Source organism: Rutidosis leptorrhynchoides, chromosome 10 (genome assembly GCF_046630445.1).
Source record: "Rutidosis leptorrhynchoides isolate AG116_Rl617_1_P2 chromosome 10, CSIRO_AGI_Rlap_v1, whole genome shotgun sequence".
Lineage (NCBI taxonomy): Eukaryota > Viridiplantae > Streptophyta > Magnoliopsida > Asterales > Asteraceae > Rutidosis > Rutidosis leptorrhynchoides.
In genome coordinates, this window is record NC_092342.1 from 50,793,933 (window position 1) to 50,819,713 (window position 25,781).

At 33.4% G+C, this 25,781-nt stretch overlaps 1 protein-coding gene across 1 annotated transcript; it reads left to right on the top strand.

Annotated features, from left to right (window-relative positions):
* The first annotated feature begins 20,816 nt into the window (after nucleotides 1-20,816).
* LOC139872433 (actin-like) lies at nucleotides 20,817-24,570 on the top strand. The gene is made up of 5 exons (XM_071860305.1): nucleotides 20,817-20,955; nucleotides 21,714-21,783; nucleotides 22,156-22,549; nucleotides 23,112-23,725; nucleotides 24,335-24,570. The coding sequence occupies exons 2-5, from the start codon at nucleotides 21,727-21,729 to the stop codon at nucleotides 24,398-24,400; spliced, it is 1,131 nt and encodes a 376-aa protein (XP_071716406.1). The 5' UTR covers nucleotides 20,817-20,955; nucleotides 21,714-21,726; the 3' UTR covers nucleotides 24,401-24,570.
* The last annotated feature ends 1,211 nt before the right edge of the window (nucleotides 24,571-25,781 follow it).

The window sequence follows — 25,781 nt, forward strand, 5'->3', positions numbered from 1 at the left end:
ATGTTAAGTCTCAAATTTTTTTTGAATTGTTTCATGAAATCATTTGACTTTGACTATTTCCGATGACTCACGATACGATTACTTGTAAATAAATATGCGTAAATTTAAAATGAAATATTACATTATAAATTGTTAGAATTAATTTTGTAAACTAATAATAATATATAATTTAAAAGTATATCTATATTTATAAATAAAGTATATAGAATCTATATTTTATGATTTCAAAGTTATTTATTAAACGACGGTAACGCTCAATTGTCATTCGGTTGATAGTAAACGAGTTAAAAGGAACTTATATGATTTTAAAATAAACGGTGATCCAAAAATGAGTTTTATAAATTATAAGCTTAATATTAATATATTTAAAAGTTATTTGTTAAATTTTAACACTTTTTATATTTTACCCGAGAATCGAGCATGGACAGTTGAGTTAATTTTTAATTAATAATTTTAAATAATTAATGAACAAATTTTATACCATAATGACTGAAATAATTAAAGAAACTTAATATAAAAATTTGGGATTTTTCCGAAGCCTTTTATCCGTCGCTGATTATCAATAGAGCATGAATTTCAGTCCGTAAATGAATAATTAATGGCGGCTATGAATTGTGAACGTTTTAAATTATAAATAAAATTATAATTATTATTATATTATTAATATTATTCTGTTTTGCCTCCGTGAATTGAATCCAAACATTTAGTATTACTATTACCTTTTGACTAATTATATGGAAATTACTAACTGATCACTGTATTTGATTTGTACTCATAATATTAAAACATTACAGAGTATATTATTGTATATTGAAAGATAGTGCATATAATTCCAACTTAATTTGTCTGCCATATTCAAAGTTTGTTTGATGTCAATTTCTAATCCCATCAACTAGTTAATATTAATCAATTAACACATGTCCAACTATCTATTTATATTACTAGTATAAGGATATATCTACTACAACCGAGACCCAAAAATAACCTCCTTTTTGCTTCATTCAGCTGCTGCCATGATCGAGTTTACGATTGTTTCTATTGTTACTTCTACTATAAACCACAATCACAACACCATCATCTATCCGTCTCCTTGCCTCTTTTTTTTTTTTAATATTGATCGACAAATATGCATCTTATTTTTCTGTTTTAATCGCCATACAAAAACCAAACTAGCTACTATTTTCGTTTTATGTTCTGAAGCTCGACAACCCACAAAACTTGCAAACTCATATACTCATTAAACCATTTGAAACCTTTGCTATTACCATCCAAAACAATCTCATCTAAAAGCTTACTATTAAATTTATCAAATACATGATGTAATCTCTTGATTACACAATCCCTACTCATCTTTGAAGATGTAGCTGCATATATTTTCTGCTTCTCCTTCTGTACGGACAGACCCAAATCGCCACCACTACAACACCAAAACACACCCATCATCCAACCACCATTAATGGACCTACAACCGAAGTCTTATTTGCTACTTGGTTTGTTGCTTGATCAAACACAAGATCACCACCACCCACCTGCAACATTCGCAGCTTATACATTCTATATTTATTCGAACAAACACCTATCAAACACAACCTGCTGCCTATTCGAGTTGCTGCAGTACTTTTGCTTCTGTTTCTGTTTTTCTGGTACTGTCAAGACACCAAGTTCATCACATTAAACTGCTGCTAATTCATTCTAAACCGCTACTGCAATTATTTTTTTTCTCGTTAATATTCCAGCACTGTTCGAATGCAGCTACAGCTGCTTCTGTTTTCTTTTTCTTCATTTGTTAAAAATGACGATAGTATATGATGATGATGCTCAATGATAGAAGGATGGGGACGTGACAATTATGAATGAAGTAAAAGTTGATGATGAAATTGAAAATGGAATCCTAAGTTACTGCGTAAAGATGATAAATAAATTTAGGACCGTGTTTCATTTATCTGTTATTGGGCTGTGTCTCATTTTATTCCTGTTGGGCCGTATTATTTTGTAGTTGGGCTATTATGATCTTCGTTTGGAAATTGGCCAATTCATGTTTTGAGAATAAAATGATAAAAACAGGATACGGGTAAAATAAATAAAGGTGTGGTTTAATTCAGAATAATAGTAATGAACGAGTGGTTTGGGTGTGTTTTCGGGTTAGCAAGAGGTCGCGGGTTCGAGCCCGGTCGTGGGCATTTTTATTGGAAAAAAACATTTAAAAGGTAGTTTTATTATCATTTTTATTTTTATTATTATTATTATTATTATTATTATTATTATTATTATTATTATTATTATTATTATTATTATTATTATTATTATTAATATAAGTGTCATTATTACTAATATCAATATTATTATCATTATCATTATTATTTTGCTACTAATATCATTATTATTATTATTCTTACTAACTATAACTTTAGTTTTAAATGTATCTTGTATATAAAATATAACTATATTTTTATGATCTCAAACTAAAAAGATAGATATTATAAGTTAGATACAAAAATTAGATATATAGAAGTATATATATAATAAGTATACTACTTTTACTAATAAAATACTTTTTGTTCATTTACGTTTTAATATAAATCGAATTTATTAAAAATATTATCATATTAAAAATTATGAGTATTTAAAAATATTGATACTAAGTATTTATTCTAAATATATAAATAAAGTATATAATATATTATTATCATAACCTAATGAAATATATAATATAGAAATATTTAAGTAACTATAAATATTATATTTAATATCACAAGTATATTACTAATATAAAAATATATATTTATTTGAATATTAGTATATGTGTTAATATGCATACTTGATATAGGTTCGTATCAAGGTTCGTGAATCCGAGGTCGACCCTGCATTGTTCAGTATCGTCGTATGAATATTTTTACTACAAAATATCGTATGGTGAGTTCATTTGATTCCCTTTTACTCTTTACATTTTTGGGACTGAGAATACATGCGCTACTTTTACAACTGCTTTATTAAATGCTTTTGAAATACATTTTGAACTGCGAATACATGACATGCTTTTATAAATGTTTGACGAGATAGACACAAGCAAAACATTCCTCGAATGAATTATGTGGACGTGATAATTGCCACCATTGAATTATGTGGACGTGATAATTGCCACAATTGATATGAATATTTTTTCCCTGATTATTATTGCTTGGTAACCTAAGAATTAGGGAACATCACTAATTTTGAGAATTAGTGCACGCCTAATTGACGCGAATCCTAAAGGTAGCTACCGGGTTTAATACCCCCACCCAGAATGTTCACTAGACAGAAGAGCTAGTGGGCGTGGTGTTTAGTACTTCGAAGTTTATATGATTATTATACATACGAGATGTTCTGTTTTGGGGATATTATTATGCGCATTATATGTTAAGGTCGGTTACCAAGCCAAGCTATGAAAGCAATGAAAAGTGAATGTTATGTATCGAGAGAATGATTTTATACACAGGTTATGTGTATGTTATTTTTGTGCACGAGATATGTGTACGGTTACTAAGATTTATGAAAGATGATTTTGTACACGAGAAAGGTGTACTGTATTTAAAAGATATCGCATGTACATTACAGGTGGGTATAGGATTCGGGCCCATTTGTACCATGCAGGATTTAAATCTTGTGGTCTATCAAAATGATGAATTTTATTGTTTTATGATAAACCTATGAACTCACCAACCTTTTGGTTGACACTTGAAAGTATGTTTATTCTCAGGTATGAAAGAAATCTTCCGCTGTGCATTTGCTCATTTTAAAGACATTATTTGAAGTCGATCATTCCAATGGAACCAGATGTTGGTGACTTCGTCCAGATAGATTAGGACGGGGTATGACAATAAATATATACAAATAAATCAATATATGTATATTTATATACATTTTTATATGATCTTACAAAAAAAAATCCAAGAAATTAGCCAGAAAATTCGAAAAATTACGAGATTTTATGAGAAATCTCAAAAATTGAGCGAGAAATTTCGAGAAATCGTGGTTTTGACCAAGTTTGACCCCGTTGACGGAGAAATCTCGGGAGATGGACATCTCGTCTCGGCGAGATCTCGGGGAGAAATAAGGAGATTTACAACACTGCTTCTAGGGATAGAGATGAAGTGACCATGATGATGTAGATTGATAGTGAAAAGCTCTATGTAATCAACCGAAAAAAAATCAATGTAAAAGTAACATAAACCTAAATATTTATATTTATCAAAATCAGAATACAAAATATTAACCCTACTAACCATAAACAATTTCGTGATCGTATTCCCATGTCTCAGGTCTCTTAATCCAGCCATGATATTCATCCATTGAAAATCTTTGAAAATATGGTTCAATTGGGATGAAAACTAACGATATGGGATATAAGTTTATTTTGAAGCATAATAATATGAATACAGTGGAATATGAAACGCTCTAATGTCACGTGACTTGCACAAGCAATATGACTAACGGCCAAAGTAAACAGACGTCAAGCTAGGGACTATATTGAGACCTTTTTAGCGTTTTAAGAATTCATTTTGCAATTTTCGTAATATAGGGATGATTTGGGCAAAAACATACAAACACGGGAGCAAATTAAGCAATTTTGTCTTAATTATTTCATCCCCCTTTTCGGGTGCATAGTGGTTAAAAAAGTGAAATGTTTCCTGGGATCTGTGTTTCTTGCTAATATATGTTGTACTGACCCGAACTTTTCCATGTTTATATATATTAATTGAGATTGATATTTACATGATTAAATGTTTCCAACATGTTAAGCAATCAAACTTGTTAAGACTTGATTAATTGAAATATGTTTCATATAGACAATTGACCACCCAAGTTGACCGGCGATTCACGAACGTTAAAACTTGTAAAAACGACATGACGATATATATATATGGATATACATATGGTTAACATGAGATTATGATAAGTAAGTATCTCCATAACTATATTAACAATGAGTTATATACATATAAACAAGACTACTAACTTAAGGATTTCGAAACGAGACATATATGTAACGATTATCGTTGTAACGACATTTAAATGTATATATATCATATTAAGATATATTAGTATATCATAATATCATGATAATATAATAATTTAACATCTCATTAGATATAGTAAACAATGGATTAACAACATTAATTGAGATCGTTAACTTAAAGGTTTCAAAACAACACTTACATGTAACGACTAACGATGACTTAACGACTCAGTTAAAATGTATATACATGTAGTGTTTTAATATGTATTTATACACTTTTGAAAGACTTCAATACACTTATCAAAATACTTCTACTTAACAAAAATGCTTACAATTACATCCTCGTTCAGTTTCATCAACAATTCTACTCGTATGCACCCGTATTCGTACTCGTACAATACACAGCTTTTAGATGTATCTACTATTGGTATATACACTCCAATGATCAGCTCTTAGCAGCCCATGTGAGTCACCTAACACATGTGGGAACCATCATTTGGCAACTAGCATGAAATATCTCATAAAATTACAAAAATATGAGTAATCATTCATGACTTATTTACATGAAAACAAAATTACATATCCTTTATATCTAATCCATACACCAACGACCAAAAACACCTACAAACACTATCATTCTTCAATTTTCTTCATCTAATTAATCTCTCTCAAGTTCTATCTTCAAGTTCTAAGTGTTCTTCATAAATTCCAAAAGTTCTAGTTTCATAAAATCAAGAATACTTTCAAGTTTGCTAGCTCACTTCCAATCTTGTAAGTTGATCATCCAACCTCAAGAAATCTTTGTTTCTTACAGTAGGTTATCATTCTAATACAAGGTAATAATCATATTCAAACTTTGGTTCAATTTCTATAACTATAACAATCTTATTTCAAGTGATGATCTTACTTGAACTTGTTTTCGTGTCATGATTCTGCTTCAAGAACTTCGAGCCATCCAAGGATCCGTTGAAGCTAAATCAATTTTTCTATTTTCCAGTAGGTTTATCCAAGGAACTTAAGGTAGTAATGATGTTCATAACATCATTCAATTCATACATATAAAGCTATCTTATTCGAAGGTTTAAACTTGTAATCACTAGAACATAGTTTAGTTAATTCTAAACTTGTTCGCAAACAAAAGTTAATCCTTCTAACTTGACTTTTAAAATCAACTAAGCACATGTTCTATATCTATATGATATTCTAACTTAATGATTTAAAACCTGGAAACACGAAAAACACCGTAAAACCGGATTTACGCCGTCGTAGTAACACCGCGGGCTGTTTTGGGTTAGTTAATTAAAAACTATGATAAACTTTGATTTAAAAGTTGTTATTCTGAGAAAATAATTTTTATTATGAACATGAAACTATATCCAAAAATTATGGTTAAACTCAAAGTGGAAGTATGTTTTCTAAAATGGTCATCTAGACGTCGTTCTTTCGACTGAAATGACTACCTTTACAAAAACGACTTGTAACTTATTTTTCCGACTATAAATCTATACTTTTTCTGTTTAGATTCATAAAATAGAGTTTAATATGAAACCATAGCAATTTGATTCACTCAAAACGGATTTAAAATGAAGAAGTTATGGGTAAAACAAGATTGGATAATTTTTTCTCATTTTAGCTACGTGAAAATTGGTAACAAATCTATTCCAACCATAACTTAATCAACTTGTATTGTATATTATGTAATCTTGAGATACCATAGACACGTATACAATGTTTCGACCTATCATGTCGACACATCTATATATATTTCGGAACAACCATAGACACTCTATATGTGAATGTTGGAGTTAGCTATACAGGGTTGAGGTTGATTCCAAAATATATATAGTTTGAGTTGTGATCAATACTGAGATACGTATACACTGGGTCGTGGATTGATTCAAGATAATATTTATCGATTTATTTCTGTACATCTAATTGTGGACAACTAGTTGTAGGTTACTAACGAGGACAGCTGACTTAATAAACTTAAAACATCAAAATATATTAAAAGTGTTGTAAATATATTTTGAACATACTTTGATATATATGTATATATTGTTATAGGTTCGTGATTCAACCAGTGGCCAAGTCTTACTTCCTGACGAAGTAAAAATCTGTGAAAGTGAGTTATAGTCCCACTTTTAAAATCTAATATTTTTGGGATGAGAATACATGCAGGTTTTATAAATGATTTACAAAATAGACACAAGTACGTGAAACTACATTCTATGGTTGAATTATCGAAATCGAATATGCCCCTTTTTATTAAGTCTGGTAATCTAAGAATTAGGGAACAGACACCCTAATTGACGCGAATCCTAAAGATAGATCTATTGGGCCCAACAAGCCCCATCCAAAGTACCGGATGTTTTAGTACTTCGAAATTTATATCATGTTCGAAGGAGGATCCCGGAATGATGGGGATATTCTTATATACATATTGTTAATGTCGGTTACCAGGTGTTCACCATATGAATGATTTTTATCTCTATGTATGGGATGTGTATTGAAATATGAAATCTTGTGATCTATTATTATGATTTGATATATATAGGTTAAACCTATAACTCACCAACATTTTTGTTGACGTTTTAAGCATGTTTATTCTCAGGTGATTATTAAGAGCTTTCGCTGTCGCATACTTAAATAAGGACGAGATTTGGAGTCCATGCTTGTATGATATTGTGTAAAAACTGCATTCAAGAAACTTATTTTGTTGTAACATATTTGTATTGTAAACCATTATGTAATGGTCGTGTGTAAACAGGATATTTTTGATTATCATTATTTGATAATCTACGTAAAGCTTTTTAAACCTTTATTGATGAAATAAAGGTTATGGTTTGTTTTAAAATGAATGCAGTCTTTGAAAAACGTCTCATATAGAGGTCAAAACCTCGCAACGAAATCAATTAATATGAAACGTTTTTAATCAATAAGAACGGGACATTTCAGTTAGTATCAGAGCGTTGGTCTTAGAGAACCAGAATTTTGCATTAGTGTGTCTTATCTAGTTTGTTAGGATGCATTAGTAAGTCTGGACTTCGACCGTGTTTACTTGAAAAATGATTGCTTAACAAATTTTGTTAGAAACTATATATTTTTAACATGTGAATATTATGTGATATATTAATCTCTTAACGCGTTTGATATTATGTGATAGATGTCTACCTCTAGAACAAGTCCCATTGACTCACCTAATAATAATGAAGAGTCAAATGTAAATTGGAATGATTCGTGGACTGATTCACAAGTTCCCGAAGAGGAACCGGAAGAAGAGTCGGAACCGGAAGAAGAATCGGAACCGGAAGAAGAATCGGAACCGGATGAAGAAATAGAACCGGTGGGGGAAATAATAAAACGGTTAAGTAAAAGAAAATCCTCAACCAACCGACCAAGGTTAATTATGGTCAATGGTGTTTCCGCCAAGGAAGCAAAATATTGGGAGGATTACCAATTCTCCGATGAATCGGATTCCGACGAGAATTCCGATGATGTTATAGAAATTACCCCAACTGAATTTAAAAAGACAAAAGAAAATAATAAGGGAAAGGGCATAAAAATAGAGAAATCTAATTCCAACCCCGATGAACTTTATATGTATCGTCAACCCCCGAAGTCCTTAAGTTGTAACAATGACCCGGGAACCTCTAAACCACCAGGTTTTTCTAAACCAATGTGGATAACGACGGCTCGTATTAGGGGAACATCATATATCCCTAGAAACTTGGAAAAACGAACCAAAACCGAAGAAGAAGAAACAAGCGAGTCGGAATAAGATAGTTGTATTCGTGTGGTGTAATATAAGTAATATAGTGTGCTTATGCTTTATGATATATGTAAAAATTGCTTGTATTAATAAGTATTTTTTTTTTTATGAATCTAACTCTTGTCTATTTTACAGTTTAAAAACACAAAATGGATAGACAACCCAATATTTTAAGAGACCTACCCGGAGACATGATTGATGAAATCTTGTCTAGAGTCGGTCAGAATTCCTCGGCACAACTATTTAAGGCGAGATCAGTTTGTAAGACATTCGAAAAACGTTCCAAGAATGTCTTGGTTTATAAGAGACTTTCGTTTGAAAGATGGGGGATATCACATTGGGAAACCCATAAGTTACGATGTGTTTACTTTGACGCATATATTGCGGGGAACCCAAATGCTATTTTACGCAACGGGTTAAGAAATTATTTTGACTCAATATATCCGAATATTGGACTTCGTGATTTAGAAAAAGTGGCTAACATGCAACATAAAGAAGCATGTTATGCTTACGGATTAGTAATGTTCGCTTCTCACCAAAGTGAGAACAAGAACATCGGGCTACAACTATTAAACAAAACGTTTCCACAAGTGACGGAGTCGGTAATTGGGGTAAGAAATGAGGTTTTTAGATTGTTACGGGACTGTTGGACATTACGTAACCCTCGTCCTTTTGACGACGTTACAACACGCTGTCTTATCAACGGCCATAAGGGTTATGTTCCACAATACCAAGGATGGGAAGTAATCCTAGTAAAACCAGAATGCATGACTTGTTTCTGGACGTATGAATTACGTGTCTTTATTGCCTTTGCTGAACGACTTGTGTACTAGCTAGAATTATCTTCACAACTATCTTGTATCAAAGTTATTGTGTGCTATATTTCATGCTTTATGTAAAATAAACGGTATTGTAAGTTTGTAAAATATTGTATAAAAGTTTGAACGCGAAATATTATTACAATCAGTTTTTCATATAGAATTGTAGTAGTTGAATTGTATATTAGCTACTAAGTATGAACTTAACGGGTAGGTACTACCCGAATTTAAACTTATAAAACGCTAATATGAAGAAAAAGCTTTTATAAATGAGTTCATATTATGCTACGAAATACTATTAACTACTCTTAATATTCTGTATGATTAACTTGTTCCATTTGACTATTTTGAAGGAAATGGCACCGATTACTCGACACACCGTGAATATGAATGAAGAGGAATTCCGTACTTTTCTAGCTTCAAACATAGCTGCAGTACAGGCTGCACTACATACCAACAATAACCTTGGATCTAGCAGTACAAGAAATCGTGTAGGATGCACCTACAAAGAATTTACTGCCTGCAAACCTTTGGAATTTGATGGAACCGAAGGACCGATCGGATTGAAACGGTGGACCGAGAAGGTCGAATCGGTGTTTGCCATAAGTAAGTGTACTGAAGAGGACAAAGTGAAGTACGCTACGCATACCTTCACAGGTTCTGCGTTAACATGGTGGAATACCTATCTAGAGCAAGTGGGACAAGATGATGCGTACGTACTACCGTGGTCAGCATTCAAGCACTTGATGAACGAGAAGTACCGTCCCAGAACCGAGGTCAATAAGCTCAAGACAGAACTTAGAGGGTTACGAACCCAAAAATTTGATATTACCACGTACGAAAGACGATTCACAGAATTGTGCCTATTGTGTCCGGGAGCATTCGAAGAAGAGGAAGAGAAGATCGACGCGTTTGTGAAAGGATTACCGGAAAGAATCCAAGAAGATATAAGTTCACACGAGCCCGCCTCCATACAACAAGCATGTAGAATGGCTCACAAACTAGTGAACCAGATTGAAGAAAGAATTAAAGAACAGACTGCTGAAGAGGCCAATGTGAAGCAAGTCAAAAGAAAGTGGGAGGAAAACGGTGATAAGAATCACCAATACAACAACAACAGCAATTACAACAATAATCGCAACAATTATCCCAACAATCGCAACATCAATCGCAACTACAACAAACGGCCCAACAACAACAACAACAACAACAACAACGGCAACTACAACAATCATCCCAACAACAATAATAATCGCAACAACAACAACAATCAGAAGCAGCTATGCCAAAGGTGTGAAAAGTATCACTCGGGGTTCTGCACCAAATTTTGCAACAAGTGTAAAAGAAATGGTCATAGCGCGGCGAAGTGTGAGGTCTACGGACCAGGAGTTAACAGAACGAAAGGAACAAATGGTGTCGGAACGAGTAATGGCGGAGCAAGTAGTGTCGGAGCAAGTTATGCCAATGTAGTTTGTTATAAATGTGGAAAACCGGGCCACATTATTAGAAATTGCCCGAACCAGGAGAACACGAATGGACAAGGCCGTGGAAGAGTTTTCAATATTAATGCGGCAGAGGCACAGGAAGACCCGGAGCTTGTTACGGGTACGTTTCTTATTGACAATAAATCTGCTTACGTTTTATTTGATTCGGGTGCGGATAGAAGCTATATGAGTAGAGATTTTTGTGCTAAATTAAGTTGTCCATTGACGCCTTTGGATAGTAAATTTTTACTCGAATTAGCAAATGGTAAATTAATTTCAGCAGATAATATATGTCGGAATCGAGAAATTAAACTGGTTAGCGAAACATTTAAGATTGATTTGATACCAGTAGAGTTAGGGAGTTTTGATGTGATAATCGGTATGGACTGGTTGAAAGAAGTGAAAGCAGAGATCGTTTGTTACAAAAATGCAATTCGCATTATACGAGAAAAAGGAAAACCCTTAATGGTGTACGGAGAAAAGGGCAACACGAAGCTACATCTTATTAGTAATTTGAAGGCACAAAAACTAATAAGAAAAGGTTGCTATGCTGTTCTAGCATACGTCGAGAAAGTACAAACTGAAGAAAAGAGCATCAATGATGTTCCCGTCGCAAAAGAATTTCCCGATGTATTTCCGAAAGAATTACCGGGATTACCCCCACAGCGATCCGTTGAATTTCAAATAGATCTTGTACCAGGAGCTGCACCAATAGCTCGTGCTCCTTACAGACTCGCACCCAGCGAGATGAAAGAACTGCAAAGCTAATTACAAGAACTTTTAGAGCGTGGTTTCATTCGACCAAGCACATCACCGTGGGGAGCTCCTGTTTTATTTGTCAAGAAGAAAGATGGTACATTCAGGTTGTGTATCGACTACCGAGAGTTGAACAAACTTACCATCAAGAACCGCTACCCACTACCGAGAATCAACGACTTATTTGATCAACTACAAGGCTCGTCTGTTTATTCAAAGATTGACTTACGTTCCGGGTATCATCAAATGCGGGTGAAAGAAGATGATATTCCAAAGACTGCTTTCAGAACACATTACGGTCATTACGAGTTTATGGTCATGCCGTTTGGTTTAACTAATGCACCAGCTGTGTTCATAGACCTTATGAACCGAGTGTGTGGGCCATATCTTGACAAGTTTGTCATTTTTTTCATCGATGACATACTTATTTACTCAAAGAATGATCAAGAGCACGAAGAACATTTGAGAAAAGTGCTAGAAGTATTGAGGAAAGAAAAACTGTACGCTAAGTTTTCAAAGTGTGCATTTTGGTTGGAAGAAGTTCAATTCCTCGGTCACATAGTGAACAAAGAAGGTATCCAGGTGGACCCGGCAAAGATCGAAACCGTTGAAAAGTGGGAAACCCCAAAAACTCCGAAGCATATACGTCAATTTTTAGGATTGGCTGATTACTACAGAAGATTCATCCAAGATTTCTCCAAAATAGCAAAACCCTTGACTGCATTAACGCATAAAGGGAAGAAATTTGAATGGAAGGATGAACAAGAGAAGGCGTTTCAATTATTGAAGAAAAAGCTAACTACGGCACCTATATTGTCATTGCCTGAAGGGAATGATGCTTTTGTGATTTATTGTGACGCATCAAAGCAAGGTCTCGGTTGTGTATTAATGCAACGAACGAAGGTGATTGCTTATGCATCTAGACAATTGAAGATTCACGAGCAAAATTATACGACGCATGATTTGGAATTAGGCGCGGTTGTTTTTGCATTAAAGACTTGGAGGCACTACTTATATGGGGTCAAAAGTATTATATATACCGACCACAAAAGTCTTCAACACATATTTAATCAGAAACAACTGAATATGAGGCAGCGTAGGTGGATTGAATTGTTGAATGATTACGACTTTGAGATTCGTTACCACCCGGGAAAGGCAAATGTGGTAGCCGACGCCTTGAGCAGAAAGGACAGAGAACCCATTCGAGTAAAATCTATGAATATAATGATTCACACTAACCTTACTACTCAAATAAAGGAGGCGCAACAAGGAGTTTTAAAAGAGGGAAATTTAAAAGATGAAATACCCAAAGGATCGGAGAAGCATCTTAATATTCGAGAAGACGGAACCCGGTATAGGGCTGAAAGAATTTGGGTACCAAAATTTGGAGATATGAGAGAAATGGTACTTAGAGAAGCTCATAAAACCAGATACTCAATACATCCTGGAACGGGAAAGATGTACAAGGATCTTAAGAAACATTTTTGGTGGCCAGGTATGAAAGCCGATATTGCTAAATATGTAGGAGAATATTTGACGTGTTCTAAGGTCAAAGCTGAACATCAGAAACCATCAGGTCTACTACAACAACCTGAAATCCCGGAATGGAAATGGGAAAACATTACCATGGATTTCATCACTAAATTGCCAAGGACTGCAAGTGGTTTTGATACTATTTGGGTAATAGTTGATCGTCTCACCAAATCAGCACACTTCCTGCCAATAAGAGAAGATGACAAGATGGAGAAGTTAGCACGACTGTATTTGAAGGAACTCGTCTCCAGACATGGAATACCAATCTCTATTATCTCTGATAGGGATGGCAGATTTATTTCAAGATTCTGGCAGACATTACAGCAAGCATTAGGAACTCGTCTAGACATGAGTACTGCCTATCATCCACAAACTGATGGGCAGAGCGAAAGGACGATACAAACGCTTGAAGACATGCTACGAGCATGTGTTATTGATTTCGGAAACAGTTGGGATCGACATCTACCGTTAGCAGAATTTTCCTACAACAACAGCTACCATTCAAGCATTGAGATGGCGCCGTTTGAAGCACTTTATGGTAGAAAGTGCAGGTCTCCGATTTGTTGGAGTGAAGTGGGGGATAGACAGATTACGGGTCCGGAGATTATACAAGAAACTACCGAGAAGATCATCCAAATTCAACAACGGTTGAAAACCGCCCAAAGTCGACAAAAGAGCTACGCTGACATTAAAAGAAAAGATATAGAATTTGAAATTGGAGAGATGGTCATGCTTAAAGTTGCACCTTGGAAAGGCGTTGTTCGATTTGGTAAACGAGGGAAATTAAATCCAAGGTATATTGGACCATTCAAGATTATTGATCGTGTCGGACCAGTAGCATACCGACTTGAGTTACCTCAACAACTCGCGGCTGTACATAACACTTTCCACGTCTCGAATTTGAAGAAATGTTTTGCTAAAGAAGATCTCACTATTCCGTTAGATGAAATCCAAATCAACGAAAAACTTCAATTCATCGAAGAACCCGTCGAAATAATGGATCGTGAGGTTAAAAGACTTAAGCAAAACAAGATACCAATTGTTAAGGTTCGATGGAATGCTCGTAGAGGACCCGAGTTCACCTGGGAGCGTGAAGATCAGATGAAGAAGAAATACCCGCATCTATTTCCAGAAGATTCGTCAACACCTTCAACAGCTTAAAATTTCGGGACGAAATTTATTTAACGGGTAGGTACTGTAGTGACCCGAACTTTTCCATGTTTATATATATTAATTGAGATTGATATTTACATGATTAAATGTTTCCAACATGTTAAGCAATCAAACTTGTTAAGACTTGATTAATTGAAATATGTTTCATATAGACAATTGACCACCCAAGTTGACCGGCGATTCACGAACGTTAAAACTTGTAAAAACGACATGACGATATATATATATATGGATATACATATGGTTAACATGAGATTATGATAAGTAAGTATCTCCATAAGTATATTAACAATGAGTTATATACATATAAACAAGACTACTAACTTAAGGATTTCGAAACGAGACATATATGTAACGATTATCGTTGTAACGACATTTAAATGTATATATATCATATTAAGATATATTAATATATCATAATATCATGATAATATAATAATTTAACATCTCATTAGATATAATAAACAATGGATTAACAACATTAATTGAGATCGTTAACTTAAAGGTTTCAAAACAACACTTACATGTAACGACTAACGATGACTTAACGACTCAGTTAAAATGTATATACATGTAGTGTTTTAATATGTATTTATACACTTTTAAAAGACTTCAATACACTTATCAAAATACTTCTACTTAACAAAAATGCTTACAATTACATCCTCGTTCAGTTTCATCAACAATTCTACTCGTATGCACCAGTATTCGTACTCGTACAATACACAGCTTTTAGATGTATCTACTATTGGTATATACACTCCAATGATCAGCTCTTAGCAGCCCATGTGAGTCACCTAACACATGTGAGAACCATCATTTGGCAACTAGCATGAAATATCTCATAAAATTACAAAAATATGAGTAATCATTCATGACTTATTTACATGAAAACAAAATTACATATCCTTTATATCTAATCCATACACCAACGACCAAAAACACCTACAAACACTTTCATTCTTCAATTTTCTTCATCTAATTGATCTCTCTCAAGTTCTATCTTCAAGTTCTAAGTGTTCTTCATAAATTCCAAAAGTTCTAGTTTCATAAAATCAAGAATACTTTCAAGTTTGCTAGCTCACTTCCAATCTTGTAAGGTGATCATCCAACCTCAAGAAATCTTTGTTTTTTAAAGTAGGTTATCATTCTAATACAAGGTAATAATCATATTCAAACTTTGGTTCAATTTCTATAACTATAACAATCTTATTTCAAGTGATGATCTTACTTGAACTTGTTTTCGTGTCATGATTCTGCTTCAAGAACTTCGAGCCATCCAAGGATCCGTTGAAGCTAAATCAATTTTTCTATTTTCCAGTAGGTTTATCCAAGGAACTTAAGGTAGTAATGATGTTCATAACATCATTCGATTCATACATATAAAGCTATCTTATTCGAAGGTTTAAACTTGTAATCACTAGAACATAGTTTAGTTAATTCTAAACTTGTTCGCAAACAAAAGTTAATCCTTCTAACTTGACTTTTAAAATCAACTAAGCACATGTTCTATATCTATATGATATGCTAACTTAATGATTTAAAACCTGGAAACACGAAAAACACCGTAAAACCGGATTTACGCCGTCGTAGTAACACCGCGGGCTGTTTTGGGTTAGTTAATTAAAAACTATGATAAACTTTGATTTAAAAGTTGTTATTCTGAGAAAATGATTTTTATTATGAACATGAAACTATATCCAAAAATTATGGTTAAACTCAAAGTGGAAGTATGTTTTCTAAAATGGTCATCTAGACGTCGTTCTTTCGACTGAAATGACTACCTTTACAAAAACGACTTGTAACTTATTTTTTCGACTATAAATCTATACTTTTTCTGTTTAGATTCATAAAATAGAGTTTAATATGAAACCATAGCAATTTGATTCACTCAAAACGGATTTAAAATGAAGAAGTTATGGGTAAAACAAGATTGGATAATTTTTCTCATTTTAGCTACGTGAAAATTGGTAACAAATCTATTCCAACCATAACTTAATCAACTTGTATTGTATATTATGTAATCTTGAGATACCATAGACACGTATACAATGTTTCGACCTATCATGTCGACACATCTATATATATTTCGGAACAACCATAGACACTCTATATGTGAATGTTGGAGTTAGCTATACAGGGTTGAGGTTGATTCCAAAATATATATAGTTTGAGTTGTGATCAATACTGAGATACGTATACACTGGGTCGTGGATTGATTCAAGATAATATTTATCGATTTATTTCTGTACATCTAATTGTGGACAACTAGTTGTAGGTTACTAACGAGGACAGCTGACTTAATAAACTTAAAACATCAAAATATATTAAAAGTGTTGTAAATATATTTTGAACATACTTTGATATATATGTATATATTGTTATAGGTTCGTGAATCAACCAGTGGCCAAGTCTTACTTCCCGACGAAGTAAAAATCTGTGAAAGTGAGTTATAGTCCCACTTTTAAAATCTAATATTTTTGGGATGAGAATACATGCAGGTTTTATAAATGATTTACAAAATAGACACAAGTACGTGAAACTACATTCTATGGTTGAATTATCGAAATCGAATATGCCCCTTTTTATTAAGTCTGGTAATCTAATAATTAGGGAACAGACACCCTAATTGACGCGAATCCTAAAGATAGATCTATTGGGCCCAACAAGCCCCATCCAAAGTACCGGATGTTTTAGTACTTCGAAATTTATATCATGTCCGAAGGAGGATCCCGGAATGATGGGGATATTCTTATATACATATTGTTAATGTCGGTTACCAGGTGTTCACCATATGAATGATTTTTATCTCTATGTATGGGATGTGTATTGAAATATGAAATCTTGTGGTCTATTATTATGATTTGATATATATAGGTTAAACCTATAACTCACCAACATTTTTGTTGACGTTTTAAGCATGTTTATTCTCAGGTGATTATTAAGAGCTTCCGCTGTCGCATACTTAAATAAGGACGAGATTTGGAGTCCATGCTTGTATGATATTGTGTAAAAACTGCATTCAAGAAACTTATTTTGTTGTAACATATTTGTATTGTAAACCATTATGTAATGGTCGTGTGTAAACAGGATATTTTTGATTATCATTATTTGATAATCTACGTAAAGCTTTTTAAACCTTTATTGATGAAATAAAGGTTATGGTTTGTTTTAAAATGAATGCAGTCTTTGAAAAACGTCTCATATAGAGGTCAAAACCTCGCAACGAAATCAATTAATATGGAACGTTTTTAATCAATAAGAACGGGACATTTCATATGTTCCCTCCGACCTATATTAATAATCCACAGGCAAAAAACACACAGTTTAAGAAAAAGTGACTGTCACATGCATTGTTTCTTTTTACTTTACAATTTTACCATTTACTTTTTATCTATCTTCGTGTTTTATATGCAAAAGTTAAGGGTATAAAGGAAATCTACTTATTGTTCTGATGTTTTTATGAAAATTGACTATTAATTTTGGACAATCCAAAAAAAAAAATACTGGACTATCAAGATGGGGGGAGTATATTCTATCAATACGATTTGAGAAGGTCTCTGTGGGGTTTTTTCCAACCTTTGATGGTACTGCCAACATCGTCGCGAATTGAATTTCCTCCTAGCGTACGTGTGAGTGAAAAATGAGAGCATTCGATTTCGATATCGCCGTTAAAAAAAATATATCACCCCTGAATATTTTTACTTAACTCTCTTATCAATATGGTTAGCAACAATACATAATTTACATTTTCACAATAATTAATAATAATAAGTACCAAGTGATAATAATAATAATAAATAAAATAAACAAGTTCTTGGGTTACCGCGCATTGCAGCGACGTTAAAAAAAAATCACTGTCGAGGCTCGACCCTGTGAGCACCCGGGAGCTTAGCAACGTGCTTAACGACCAAGCTACCGATGCTTTTGTGTTAAGTTCTACAACTATTAATATTAACTAGTTGTGGAGCACTCGCTTCGCGCCGGGAGTTCCGTTTTGAATGCAAGTTTAAAAAAAAGGTCTTGATCTATTTTGTAAAAATGAATTTTTTTTCGACATCTAATATTGAAGGGTTGTTCCTTTTGTGAAAGTTGCTTCTTTTAGAGTTGGTTTTTATTTTTAAAAAGTTAGTTGTTCTATTTTATAAAAAAGAATGTTTTTTGACATCTTTTGGTAGCATTGAAGGGTTGTTCATTTTATGAAAGTTGCCTCCTTTATCGTTGAGGAAGAAAAGGAAAAAAAAAAAAAAGTTAGTTGATTTTTTGGTAAAAAGGAATTTTTTTTTCGACATTTTTTGGTAACATTGAAGGGTTGGTTCTTTTATAAGAGTTGCTTCTTTTATCGTTGGAGACCAAAAAAAAGAAAGTAAGGTGAAATAACGAAAATACCCCTGATTATTGATTACTATTGGTAAATAGTGTTACATGGTTTTGTCTATTAGATATGTAGATAATATGTATTACTTGAAATGATGAGAATTTTTTTTTGAAATAGTAATATTTTTTAATATGTTTACAAAACTAGAAATTTTGAAAAAAACTTTACAAAACTAGTAAAACCGGAGTTTTAAACTCCGGTTTGGCCAAATCGGTATTCCAAAGTCCGGTTTCTATCTACTTTGTCCACATGGCAGAGTGACATGGCAAACCGGACTTTGAAACACCGGTTTGTCAAGTGGCATTTTTTTTTTCTAAACAAATAAACGAGCTCAACCTAGAATCTTAAAAAAAAAAAAAAAAAAATTGCCACGTGGCAAACCGGTGTTTCAAAGTCCGGTTTGCCATGTGGACAAAGTAAATAGAAACCGAACTTTGGAACACCGGTTTGGCCTAAACCGGAGTTTGAAACTCCGATTTTACTAGTTTTGTAAAGATCTTTTCTAAATTTCTAGTTTTGTAAACATATTAAAAAATATTACTATTTTAAAAAAAAATTCAAATGATGAGGGGTTTTGAAAGTCAAAATTGGTGGCTCAATATATAATGTTCATAACTTTTTTCAAATGAATATAACTAGTTTACGAACCCTCGCTTCGCGCCGGGGGTTCGGTTTTCAATGTATTTTAGTGCGTTTAGTTTGTAAAATTATTTTGTGGCTAACAATGATGTCGTTGAAGCGCAACTCGAGTCGAACTAAAAGGTATAATCCGTGAAAGATTTAAATGTTATTTTAAATTAACAATATATGTGCATCTCCGCGTTTCGCTATGGAATTGTCGACTTTTAAAAATTTAACGCAAAATCAACGTGTATGAAAAGTACCTCAAATATTAGCATTTTTTAAAAAGAGTCCATTTTGCGTATAGTTAGTGACATTGTGTTCCTATAATTATTTCGAGTTTAACGATGTTGTCGGAAAAATTTAACTCGTTGCGAGCGAGAAGATATGACCCGTTGAATATTTGGGTGGAGTTTAGTTAAGATTTTTTATGAAAATGGTTATTTGATATTTTACCCTCCGTGTTTGGGGGACCGGTTTTAATTTTTGAACAAAGTTTGGGGTTTTTTTTTTGGAAAAAGGAAAAAAAGGTGAAAACAAAAAAAAAATAAAAAAAGGTAAAAGGACGAAATATATTATATAATATTATTATAGTTATAATAACGGGGAGGCGAGTCGGGTCGGGTCAGGTCGGGGGTGTTTTGTATTTTCTCGAGGGTGTGGGGTTTTTCAGTAAAATTGGAGAGGGAGCCGATTCGTACGTTGGATAAAGTTTGGAGTTCTTATTGTGAGATTGAGATAGTCCAAATAGTACTATTCATTTGGACTATCTCAATTAGATATATAGTATAATAATACGGTAAATATGAATAAGAAACAAAAGATAAATGAAGAAACAACAAATGATAATTGATAAAAATAATTAATAATAATAACAATGAAGTTGTGATGTGGTCCGGCGGTTGATGACCTGCCTTCTTTAGAGGAGGTCAGAAGTTCGACCCCCGTTAGCTATATATTAAAAACATAATTTTATCCCTGAGATGATATATCCACCCATGACACCTTTCCTATATCATTTGGAGGTCAACGGCCGGTTAGTTTTCTATCTTCCAGTCCCGTTCATGTTCGATTCATTTTCTCTTTCCGAAACAAAATTTGTTATAAAGTTTTAGTTTTATTGAAAAAAATATAGATAAGTTAATAAATAGTTTAATATTAATAATAAATAAATGCTTCTTAATAAATAATAAATATAAATATAAATATAAGTATAAATAAATAATAGAATTAGAAGAAAAAGGGAACGGATGGTGTAGCGATCACCCGAATTTCAAGTTACATAATACTGGACTCAGTTTGTTCCCCCATTTACCACGCACAACAACAATATCACCAAACGCCAATTTCAATTACATTCAATTCTTTCTTTCTTTCTTTGTCACCATCGATCAATCAATTAATCAAATTTTGCAATTCTTCATCAGGTTAATCTTCATCTATTTTGCTCTCAATTTCAGTTTCTATTACGGAGTATCAATATATTTTAATTAATTGTATGCATGGCGTTTATTTTGCATTTCTCTGAAAAGATTCGACGTCATTTAACAATTTGATCTGTTTAATCTTCAATTTTTATGCAATTTGACGTTACGATCGTATCACATTGCATAGTTGAATTGAGATCCGTTTCATTTCATGACGGAGATCTAAACTGTTTGTTACTTATGCTTGCACATATTTATGATTGATTGTGCGTATAATATATACATATACAGGCGTATGTGTATATATATGCATGATATGAATTTATCCTGACTTAAAAGAATTGTTTACACCTTGTTTGGCAACCGTGTTAGTTTAATTGTTTTGTACAATTACTTCTTAGAAAAAAATTGTGACAGCATGCCCTATTATCATTTGTGATCATTATTTACATTTTTTTTTTAAAATTTTATTTATTTTTATCTAATTATTTTGATAAGAGATGGACAAAGTTTGACAGAAAAAAAAAAAAAAAAAAAAAAAAAAAAAAAAAAAACACTCAAGTACAAAACAATGCTGAGTTGCTATGTTATCTTCGTGCAGCTGACGTGTTTGATTTTATGATTCTTGATCGTTCTTTTTTTAGTTATGATCTTGATGTGTTGGTGTTTGATCGTCTCTGTTTTCGACATATAAGATTGTTCTGAAACTAGATATATATGCATATTGATGATACATTGAACTTTCTGTTTTCGTACAGGCGTTGAGTTAAGATGGCAGAAGAGGACATTCAGCCACTTGTTTGCGACAATGGAACTGGGATGGTTAAGGTATCAATTTATACGTTTTATTGTAGTTTTGTAGCTAATTAAGCTGCTTTCTTTTGTACCTCATGTTTGGTTAATGGCTTCTATGTATGTGAATATATAATCACCCCTCCAATTGGATTCTATGTTTAATCCATCAAATCATGCAAAATGTTCTAGAATATGGTATAGGTTAAATATGTGCATTACCTCATTAGTGACAATCAAGCAATTTCACTGGCAAAATGCTACAAGATTATATAAATTTGCTTTTATTCATGACATAATCAATGGAAGTTATTGCATTTATCCTTTTGCTGTATAAGTAGATTTATAGCAGTTAATAGTTGTTCGGTTGAAGTTGAATTTTCTAAGTGTGGGCTTACTCTTATTAAGGCTGGATTTGCTGGTGATGATGCACCGAGAGCTGTTTTCCCAAGCATTGTGGGCCGCCCTCGACACACTGGAGTGATGGTTGGAATGGGTCAAAAAGATGCATATGTTGGTGATGAGGCTCAGTCGAAACGTGGTATTTTAACTCTAAAATACCCAATTGAGCACGGTATTGTAAATAACTGGGATGACATGGAAAAGATCTGGCATCACACCTTCTACAATGAACTTCGTGTGGCCCCTGAGGAGCATCCGGTTCTTCTTACAGAGGCACCTTTGAACCCAAAAGCTAACCGTGAAAAAATGACCCAGATTATGTTCGAAACTTTTAATGCTCCTGCTATGTATGTTGCAATACAGGCTGTTCTCTCACTCTATGCAAGTGGTCGTACTACTGGTAAGCTCATAATCGATGTTGTACCTTTATTTCTGAATCGCAGAGGTGGTGAAATAAGCGGATTGGATAGCTTGAGTAAAGGGTCAAACGGGTTGGCTAACCTGCAAAATCCCGTCGTCTAGTTTTTAGATTTCTATATAAAAACAAATTTATTAATTAAGATTACAAAAATTTTTCATTTATTACAATACATGATAAAAATTTAGATCTCTGAATATGAGGTAGAATGCATTAAATTAGAAATGGATTTTGGACAGCAACCTTTTTGACCCATTTAATCACTTTTTTGTTAGTGACCCCTTTGACCTATCTATGTAAGATTAAATATAACCCAATTTAACTCACTGGGTTGAAATTGCCACCCATAACCCACATCTTATCTGAGCATGTATTGGTACGAAACAGAATATCTGTGAACAGGTATTATTATAGTTAACATAGTATTAAAAAAACTATCTTTGATAATGTTTTAACATGTTAGCACACACAGAAATATAACTATTAACAGAACTCAAATCCACCTATTGTACTTGGTCTGCATTATGTAAGACGGTTTGTGCAGGTATTGTTCTTGATTCTGGAGATGGTGTAAGCCACACAGTTCCAATCTACGAAGGGTACGCACTTCCACATGCCATATTACGTCTGGACCTTGCTGGTCGTGACCTTACCGATGCACTGATGAAAATCCTAACCGAACGTGGTTACTCCTTCACCACTACCGCTGAACGAGAAATCGTAAGAGACATGAAAGAAAAACTGGCATACATCGCACTCGATTTCGAACAGGAGCTTGAAACATCCAAGACTAGCTCTGCAGTCGAAAAAAGCTTCGAGTTGCCCGACGGGCAGGTAATTACTATCGGTGCTGAGCGTTTCAGGTGCCCAGAAGTCCTTTTCCAGCCGTCGATGATTGGTATGGAAGCTGCTGGGATTCATGAAACTACATACAACTCTATAATGAAATGTGACGTGGATATTAGGAAGGATTTGTATGGTAACATTGTTCTTAGTGGTGGGACCACCATGTTCCCCGGTATTGCTGACCGAATGAGCAAGGAGATAACTGCATTAGCCCCGAGTAGTATGAAGATTAAAGTCGTAGCTCCACCAGAAAGGAAGTACAGTGTCTGGATCGGAGGGTCTATCCTCGCATCTCTTAGCACCTTCCAGCAGGTAATTCTTTCTTCACATATTTATAAATGGGTCAAAATTGCCACCTATTTGTATAACGGGTCAATGGGGTAACATATTGGTTGTGTTGACCAAAAATGATTATTAGTTTATAGCATATTTCACTTAGAGTACACTTTGGGTGGCTTTTGATCCATTTGACCCTTTTCCTTTCAATCTTTTTTTTTTTTTTTTGATCTTTACCCAGTTTTCTTTTGAAAATTGGATGGGTGTGACAGCTTGAGCAACGATGAAAGTTGATAAATCTTTTGTCTGGGTTAACATAGAACGTTTCTCGCCTAAAGATTCTTTACTTGTTTAACAATTATTTCAGAAATTGAATTTTTACAATAATCCTAACAACTGAGTAAAATGATTTAAAAGGTTTTAGGTTCTAAAGATAGACTATGGGCCGGCTTTAGATCCATTTGACATATTAATGGTTTTAGTTTACTTAACCTTTTCTGTTACCTCTTTGACATGTTAAAGATAAAACATAACCCGAATTGACCCATTCATGTTAAACGGGTCAATATCGCCACCTCTAGTTGTATTCTTTCCTTATTTTCAACACCGTTATAATTAAAATGGTTTACGATTTTGTTGTGGCAGATGTGGATTGCAAAGGCGGAATACGATGAGTCGGGCCCTTCCATTGTGCACAGGAAATGTTTCTAATCAGAAGGACAAAGAAAAATAATAGGGAATAAAATTTGGGTACTTTTGAGTACTCTTTTTCTGTGAAAAGAAAATGCTGCCCATTTCTTCTTTACATATTGTTTTTTCACCAAGGCAGTTTTTTTTTTTTTTCCAGGATATATTTTTCTTCAGTTTTTTAGTAGTTGAATTGAAATAGCTATTCAATTTGCATATCAATTGTTTCAATTTGTTTGGATATTTTGTCTGTCAACTATAAAATGAATTACATTGGCAGATTTTTTTTAGGTATATGCAATTAAAATATCTTAATATGACTACCGCTTTTCACTTGTGTATGCACACTTCAACTGTGTTATTGACGATAATAGTTTCTTCGTAGTGTTGTTCAAGTGACATCTTTGTTGCTAGATGCGTATTCCGTTATCTTCCATCACTTTTTCGTTAATTTAACATCATATCAGTTAACTTATATATCAACATCTATTCTATAATCTATAATTATATTATACTACTACAAGAGGCAAGAACAAATACACTTGGACATTTATACACATCGTTCTTAAGTGTTCAATTCGACGTACATTGTTGCGATCTGTCTCTTGGAGCTCTTGATTGTACAATGCTTCACATCCATTAGATTAGATTCTAGACATAATTACGTGGATAGTCACCGTGGTTTACCCTAATTTGCGGATATAGTCCTTAAACTTTTTTTTTGCATTGGTAGTCTGGTCCTTGTGGTTTACAATTTTTCTGTGGATAGAAAATTCCACTAAATCAAGTGTGTTGAGCATTTTACATACTTTCAATGCAAGTTTATGTCAATCTGATGCCAAATATGAAAAAGAGTATTGAATGTAGATACTTTCAGCGCATACTTTCAGTATAATCAAGCCTGAAACAGTGAACACAAAATCTGTGATTTGTTTCTTGTAATGTTAGCAAAATCATGCACATATAACAAATAAAATTTTTGCTCGTTGGCGAAACAGAGCAATGTTTCAAGTTAAATCCGTCTGCAGTTTGCACTTTGCACTTTGCAGTACTAAATTGTTCTCGCTTACTGTATCATTCATAAAGTATATTGAATAGAATCAATAGATGTAGAATACACAACATTTTTGATCATGTTCAAAATATTATACAAATTTAGTACTGATTATAATTTACATAAACATGTCGATTCACCATCTTCAAACAAATATCCACCACCGTCAACCTACTGCCACACGACGATTGTCTTGCATGTATATAAAGCTCAAACTCACCAAAACCTCAACAATTGCAGCTTCTGTCTTCTCTTTATCTGCAAAATGCAATGTTTGTAGTAACAACACTGGAGGCCTATTCTCAAAAGCGTTCATCATCTCCACCCTCCTCTCTCGTTGCCACAATAATG

What these genes read in the sequence shown, in the direction of transcription:
- LOC139872433 (XM_071860305.1), top strand. Translation starts at nt 21,727, where the DNA reads ATGGCAGAAGAGGACATTCAGCCACTTGTTTGCGACAATGGAACTGGG. An exon ending in ATGGAACTGGGATGGTTAAG is followed by an intron (nt 21,784 to 22,155) that starts GTATCAATTTAT and finishes ACTCTTATTAAG; the next exon opens with GCTGGATTTGCTGGTGATGA. An exon ending in CTCTTAGCACCTTCCAGCAG is followed by an intron (nt 23,726 to 24,334) that starts GTAATTCTTTCT and finishes TTGTTGTGGCAG; the next exon opens with ATGTGGATTGCAAAGGCGGA.